Source organism: Artemia sp. Qi Xiang Cuo, chromosome 12 (genome assembly GCF_049724085.1).
Source record: "Artemia sp. Qi Xiang Cuo chromosome 12, ASM4972408v1, whole genome shotgun sequence".
Classification (NCBI taxonomy): Eukaryota; Metazoa; Arthropoda; class Branchiopoda; order Anostraca; family Artemiidae; genus Artemia; species Artemia sp. Qi Xiang Cuo.
In genome coordinates, this window is record NC_142805.1 from 18026497 (window position 1) to 18034067 (window position 7571).

The window sequence follows — 7571 nt, forward strand, 5'->3', positions numbered from 1 at the left end:
CGTTGAATACTATTTGCCCAATTTAGAAAAAACTCCCCAAAATTTGATAAATTCGGGTGTATTGCCAACATCTCTGTGTGCAAGTATTTAGAATACATCTCACCCCCACATTCATTTAAAAAAAATATTTTTAGTGCTATTGATGCTTTTAAACTGACCCCCACTCCCCACACCCCCCTGTGTTGTTCAAGAATGGCTCGAATCTTATCAGTATATGAATGTGTAATGGCCAGTGGATCTGTTATTATATACCCCGACACTAGAGAGTTGAAAGGGTCACCGAATTTGGCGCTGTAGACCAGTGTGTGATGCAAGGCAGAGTTGGAGAGAAAAAAATCCGGAAGAGGGGATACTGTTGCTGCTGTATTACTACTACTTCTATCTATAGCATTAAGTGGAGTGGTGGCGGGTGACAGAGAATTGTCAATAGCACCACTCCCAGTCTGTTCAATCATATTGGGGGGATGTGGCAAGAGGTCCCCTAGCACAAATTCTAATGTGTTTGGTGACAATTTGTCGAGCCAGCCTTTATTGTCCTCTTATCTATGGTCGTTATGAGGACCCGTTTAATAGTTACTTGTATCATCATAATCTAAATATTCGCGTATGAAACTATCTGTCCACCCCGGATCCTCAACAATGTCAATATCACATCCTAAGTCCTCCAGACTGGGCATGTCCCCAAAACCATCGGTATGGACGCCACTTTCACACTCAATCGTCTCTAGAATTAGTGTAGCTTCATCATTGAACTCCGCTGGTGGTGACAGAATTGGTCCTGTAAATATAGTTGCTCCATCACTCAATGGTGTCGCTGGTGGTGGTGCTATATTTTTAATCTGTAGAAAAAAAAAGTTTTATTTTTTATGTAAATTTTTTTTATAGTTAATAGACCTTGTCAATTTCTCATAGTCATTGTCACACTACCATCACCATCCCCTAAACAATAAAAAGAAGAACAAATTTACATTGTCTTTTTTCTTTCATAATTTCAACTCAAAATTTTAAAAAATTTTTTTTTTTTTTTTTTTTTTTTTTTTTTTTTTTTTGTCAGGAAATTTTATGCGTTTTGTTATAAAAATTTTTTTTTTTTTTTACAAAAATTTTTTTTTTTTAAAAAAAAAAGGAAAATTTTTTTCCAATTGGTTTTTTTGAGCCCCGCTACTATACTAAGCTCCTGCTGAAGCTAGCTTCAAATATTGAACTTTGTATATATAAAAAATATAAATGCCAAAACCAGGTATTTTTTCAAAAATAGGGGGGCAAGTTATACGTTTAAATAACGGGGAATAAATAATATAATACGCTCCTTGGTAATAAATCTTAGAGTCGTGAACTTTGTATTTTTTTTAATTAAAACAGGCCAAAAAAAGTTTAATTGTTGTTTTTTAAATTTGGGGCCCTTGCCCCCGTGATCTGTTTTGTCACCTATACTATCCTAAGCTCCTGATTAATCTAGATTAAAATATTGAACTTTGTATATTTAAAAATTATAAATTTCAAAAAAATTTTGTTTTTAAAACATAGGGGGGGCAATTGCCAACACTACTCTCCTAAGCTCCTGCTGAAGATAGGTTCGAATATTGAACTTTGTATTTTTTTAAAAATTATAAATACCACACACAGGTATTTTTTCAAAAATAGGGGGGCAATTGCTCCTTATATCTAAATTGTCACCACTACTATCCTAAGCTCCTGCAGAAGCTAGTTTCGAATATTGAACTTTGTATTTTTTAAAAGTATAAACTCCATATGTCGGTGGTTGATGGTGCTACCTTCTCAATAATCCGTATTTTCCTGTGTATTTTGCCAACGGATTTGTTTGAAGTTGACCTGGGCTGAATAAATGCTTGTAAGAGAGAGAAGAACTTTTTTCTCCATTCATGTCAACAATTAAAGTGCAATTAAAATGTTGGATGGTCCTTTTTTAGAACCCTCCCTCCCCTCCCCTCTCCCGGGGAGGACCCTTGGGAACCGGGAGCTTCCTTCGATGTAGGAGGATCGATACCCTTTCGAGTTAGGGGGATGGGGTATTGGACTTCACAGCACTGTTCAAATAGAACCACCTCAAATTCTTTCTCGAAAACATCTAAGTGTTTCAATGAAATGATCAAAAACGGCTTCACCCAAATAATGCTTCTTAACATTACCGCGAAGACATATTTGGAAATTATCAAAAAAACCTTTTTCCCATGTGTAAATTGCTTATTGAAGATATAGATCTTGGTATTTAAAGTCCAATTTGCATACGACCCTACTTAGAATTCATATCGGATTGATAGATCTGATAATTATAGCGGATGTATTCAAATGCATTAGGCACGAAAATACCAGTCTAAAAGCGCGCGTTAACTGTATAGGAGCAATTGTTTTCAATTTCGTTTTTTTTAAAATAGTTAGTTTTTTTTGTATAAATGTTAATATTCTGTATAAAGAATATTTTTTTTTATTTAATTTTTAAGGTTTTTTTTTTTGTTATATAAATTCATTATAAGCACTCCTTTATATATATCGCTAATTTGGTTAATGAAATAAAATTAAATATATTAAAAAAAAATTTTAATTTTTTAAAGAGCTATGCCCCTGAGAAAATTTTGTCTTATTTTTTGAAAATAGGGATAGAAAAAAAAAATATGTATATACTTACAAATTCCGATTGGACCTCTATATCTGAACTCCTTTGTAATACTTGAGGGGGGTTAAGGTCACAATCTTCAGTAGGTTGAGCTGAGGCATTATATAAGGCAGTCCACTCCCTTTTCAAGTTCCTTCCAGCTGATATGGAGCTAGCACGGGGGTCAGAGGTCCCTGTCATTAAAAGATTCACAGGCATTGGCTGGTCTTGTGTAGTTCTAGTAGCGAATTTGATAACTGAAGGTCTTGTAGATTGCATTAGTACACCTTCGCTATATCGTGCCCTCTTTTCAGAAGGGGGGGTATTGAATGTGTCCACTTCCTTGAAAAAAAAATGCATTTTAGGTTTGTGAAAATAATTCAGTTTATGTTAGGCATTTAAAGTATTGCAAAACTTTTTTTTTTTTCAATATATCTAAGAAATTTTTTTTTAAAAAAAATCCAAAAAAAGGTTAAATTAACATTATAATAAACAAACATAAAATGAAGACTGGCCTGTAATTTTTTTCAAAAACACACCTAAAAAAAAAAAAAAGCCCCCTTAAGCTTCAACCAATAGGAGAATTATTTAGAGGTTTCAGCTCCTAAAAACAATATACTTCTAAGTATATAATTATCCTTAGTTATAGTGTATAGAAAGAATTTACTCCTTAACTTAATGACAATTTCTTTTTAATAATTAGAAAATTTTTACTCACCAGAAATTGCTTTGAATTATCCATTTTTTCTATGTAATTACAAAAAATGTCAGTTGTGTTATGTTCAATAAACTATTCCAAACTGTTGAGGTATCTAATTTGAAACTTGAACATATACAAAAAATAATTAGCTTCTAAAAAAGATCCACCGGTTTTTCCAACACGGATGTAACCTAAAAAAAAACTTGTTTATCATGAAATAGAAATTCAGTTAATTGTGCCAGAAAAAACTTGAAGCAGAACGGATTATAACCAACCTGTTTGGTATGGGCACGTACGCAAAGTTTAAGAAAACCCGTCTGGTAGGACAAGTATCGTTCGTAGTAATAGGTGCCTGACCCGTGGTAAGGCATATTACGCAATCACCCGTGAAAGTGCATAGGTGACTGCCCCGTGGTAAGTCATATTACGCAATCACTCGTGAAAGTGCATACACCATTACTACTGCTAGTTGCCCTCCGATCACTTTTTACTCTTAAAAAGTGAATTAAAACTTTCAATTTCCAATTAAATGAGCCTTTTATGAAGTTTATACGAGCATTCCTTCCATAACAATCATATATACCCCCAGGCCATAACTTAAAACGTCTACCCTCGGAACTGGGGTGTGTCGACACCGGAGTTTCTGTTATATGAACTTTGAACTATTTTTAACAAAATGTATATCTAAAAAAAATTTCTGATGTATTTAGGGCGTGGAGGGAAGGGGGGCCTATTTGCCGTCCCATCTCTTTTGACTCTTAAAAAGTGAACAAGAACATTCAATTTCCAATCAAATAAGCCCTTTCCGAAGCTTATACGACTATGCCTTCGACAAGAACTATACCTGCCCCCAAAGCATTACTCATAACGCCTGCCTCCGGGCCCTGGGGGCTTGCGTCGACACAGGAGTTTTTCTTATCCATCCTTTGAACTATTTTTAATGAAATGGCTATTTTAAAATTTTTTATCGGAAGGGCTTGGGGGAAAAAAGGTATGTGGCGGGGGGCTAGTTACCCTCAAATATCTTTTGATTCTTAAAAAGTGAACTAGAACTTTCAATTTTCAATCAAATGAGCCCTCTCTGAAGTTTATATAAGCATCCCTTTCGTAAGAACCATATACGCCACCAGGACAACACTTACAACGTCTACCCCCCGGGCCCTGGGGGGTTATGTTGACCCCGGAGTTTTTGTTATCTAATTTTGAACAATTTTCAAAAAACTGGCAATCTCAAAATTTGGAGCGGATGGGTTTGGGGAACCCATCCCATCCCATATTGTGTACTTATTTATTATAGCGACCACAGTCGAGAAGTAATGCCAGTTCATCTTGATGAGTCTATTACTTTCAACTTTTTTTTAGCGTCAAGTCACAAATTTCTATCTCTTTTATTGCATATTTTATATTGACATCACTGCCAAAGAGCGTGTGGGGGAAGCAGTTGAGAAAGCAGTTGAGAAAGCAAATCTTGGAAAGCAGTTGAGTTAGGTGAATTACAATTTCAGAAATAAATCCAGGGCAAAAAAATATTGGAGTCAATTGAAAATGACGAGTTGGGGTAAAGTTCAAACTTACTTTTATAGTCAAAACTGCATCCTGAATCCAAATTTAACATTCATTTGCGCAAGAATGGCCTTCCTACTGCTCAACAGAATGAATTGATTCCCTTATGTTTCTGTGACACTTTGAATTTACATAGGATGAGAGCGTAAACAAATATATTATTGTTTTAACTTGTCTCTTTTTTAGACTTGCATACTGTCCATTGCGTGCACTGTATATAGATAATATATATTATTTATATACAGTGATTGTGTGTCAGCTGTATTTTAACTTTTATTGTTCTATAGGGTGTTATAGAATTTACGATTCTGCAATTTATTATTTAAACACTATACTTACAAGAGACTTAAGATATTCCATTTCGGTACTGTTGTATTATCTGTAACACACGCGTGATATTGTACATTGAACATGCTAAAGAAACTAGTCAAACAGGTGTCTTTCAATTCCTATGCTGAGGATTGCAAACACTGATCTATCACTGCGTTTACAATATTCAAACTTTTGATTTTAGGTTAGAGTTAGATTAGGTCTAGATTAGATTAGGATTAGGTCTTTGGTCTAGGTAAGATTAGGTTACGTATTTAATATATGCTATGCTTTACCCTCCACCCTTCTGATCTGCAAAGACACAGCCGAAATTTGTTTCTAATCTATTATATTTTTATCCTATTTTGCTTTATTTCATTAGCATTAACCAAACTTCACTTCTCGCGTGTGTTACAGGTAATACAAAAGTACCTCCCTTTCTTACATATTTTGTAACTCGTTTGACTGCTAGTTTTAATTATTAATTTATCTGTATTAGCTAGAACATGCAAGTAATTTTGTGTCCTGTTTTGAAGAATGATAAATCCGTTTTGCTTCTTCTTACTTAAAAAAACTTCGCTACTGATAGTTATTAATCAAAAAAACTTTTTGCACAAAATAAGTCTTTTTTTTAAAAAGTAAAGAACTCCATTAAACCAAAAATAAACAAAAATAGAATCAAATAATCTACCAAGCATACAACTACCACAAATCAGTATCAATAAATAAATGAAACCCAAAACAAACAGAAATTAAAGTAGAATATAATTTGTACTTTACTGAAAAAAGTTCAAATGAAAAAAATGAGCTTTGTAAGTTTAATATACATATGCTGATATTTATTTCTTAAAATATTAAGTAATTTTGATTTCTTAAATTTATAAAAGTAAAAACACTTAAAATAATTTTTTCAGTAAAGTACAAATTATATTCTAGCTTTTAAAAAGCATAGGGTTTAGACCCCTACACAGATTAATTTCTGCTCGTTTTGAATTTGACTTATTTTTAATTCCTGTTTGTTTTGGGTTTCATTTATTTATTGATACTGAATTGTGGTAGTTGTATCCTTGGTATATTATTTGATTCTATTTTTGTTCATTTTTAGTTTAATGGAGTTTTTTACTTTTTTTGAAAACTTATTTTGTGCAAAAAGTTTTTTTGATTGATTTCTGTTCGTTTTATATTGACATAGTCTTTTTCAGAAAGAAGAACTGGGCCTCTTCTGAAATCAAACAACCATCCATTCCATAAAAACCTTTAATACCCCCTGGGCATAATTTACAACCCTTGCCCCTAATCTCTGGGGTTTGTTTCAACCCCAAAAGCCTTGTTATATGATATTTAGACTATTTTGAATAGAATGGGTATCTCAAAATTTCTATTAGACGCATCTCGGGACAACATGACGTGTGTAAAAGGGTGAGTGGGCAGGTGCCCTCTGATCACTTTACTCGTAATAAGATAATTAGTGCGTCTGACTACCAATGCAATGAACCCCGTTTGAAGTTTATATGACCACACTTTCTATAAAAACACTATATATCCCCACGGCATAACTTACAACCCTTGGGATTTCTTATACTCAAAGACATAATTTCAAGACCTTTCTGATAAGCTTAACAAAAAGGTTATATCAAAATTTTGATTGAAAGTCTGGGGAAATGATGGGCGTGGAGGGAGATATTTACCCTCTGATCACTTTCGACTAATAAAAAATGCACTAGTCCTCTCAATTTCCAATCGAATGAGCCCTTTTTGAAGTTTCTATGACAAAACTTTCTATAAAAACGTTATATGCCCCAAGGGCATAACTTACAACCCTTGTCATGAAGGCTGCTGGGAGAGGGATGTTATCCTCGAAGACATAATTTCCAGACCTTTCAACTACGTTGAACAAAATGGCTATATCGAAATGTTAATCAGAAATGTTTGGGGAAATGATGGGACAGAGGCGATTCTCCCTCTGATTTCTTTCGACTATTAAAAAGGGCAATAGCCCTCTCAATTTCCAATCGAAAGAGTCCTTTTTGAAGTTTTTTCGAAGTTTTTATTGTTTGGTGAAATGATGGGTAAGGGGGGGATGAATTTGCCCTCCGATCACTTTTGACTATTAAAGGGCACTAGCCCTCTCAATTCCCAATTGAATGAGTCCTTTTTGAAGTTTATACGACAACGCTGGCAAAGACCTAATTTCCAGAACTCTCAACTAATGTCTATCTCAAAATTTTGATTGGATGTGTTTGTGGAAATGGTGGGCAAGAGAGGGGCATTAGATGCCCTCCAAACGATTTTTACTATTGAATAGGGCACAATCTTGATGAGTCTATTACTTTCAACTTTTTTTTAGCGTCAAGTCACAAATTTCTATCTCTTTTATTGCATATT

At 34.0% G+C, this 7571-nt stretch overlaps 1 protein-coding gene across 1 annotated transcript; it reads right to left on the reverse strand.

The window, feature by feature from the left end:
* Positions 1–566: 566 nt before the first annotated feature.
* Positions 567–3393, reverse strand: LOC148945858 (uncharacterized). Its single transcript, XM_089097531.1, has 3 exons — positions 3333–3393; positions 2648–2956; positions 567–839 (listed from the first exon to the last, which is right to left on the reverse strand). Exons 1-3 carry the CDS (start codon positions 3354–3356, stop codon positions 567–569), a joined length of 606 nt encoding a protein of 201 aa, XP_088953657.1. The 5' UTR covers positions 3357–3393.
* Positions 3394–7571: the final 4178 nt, after the last annotated feature.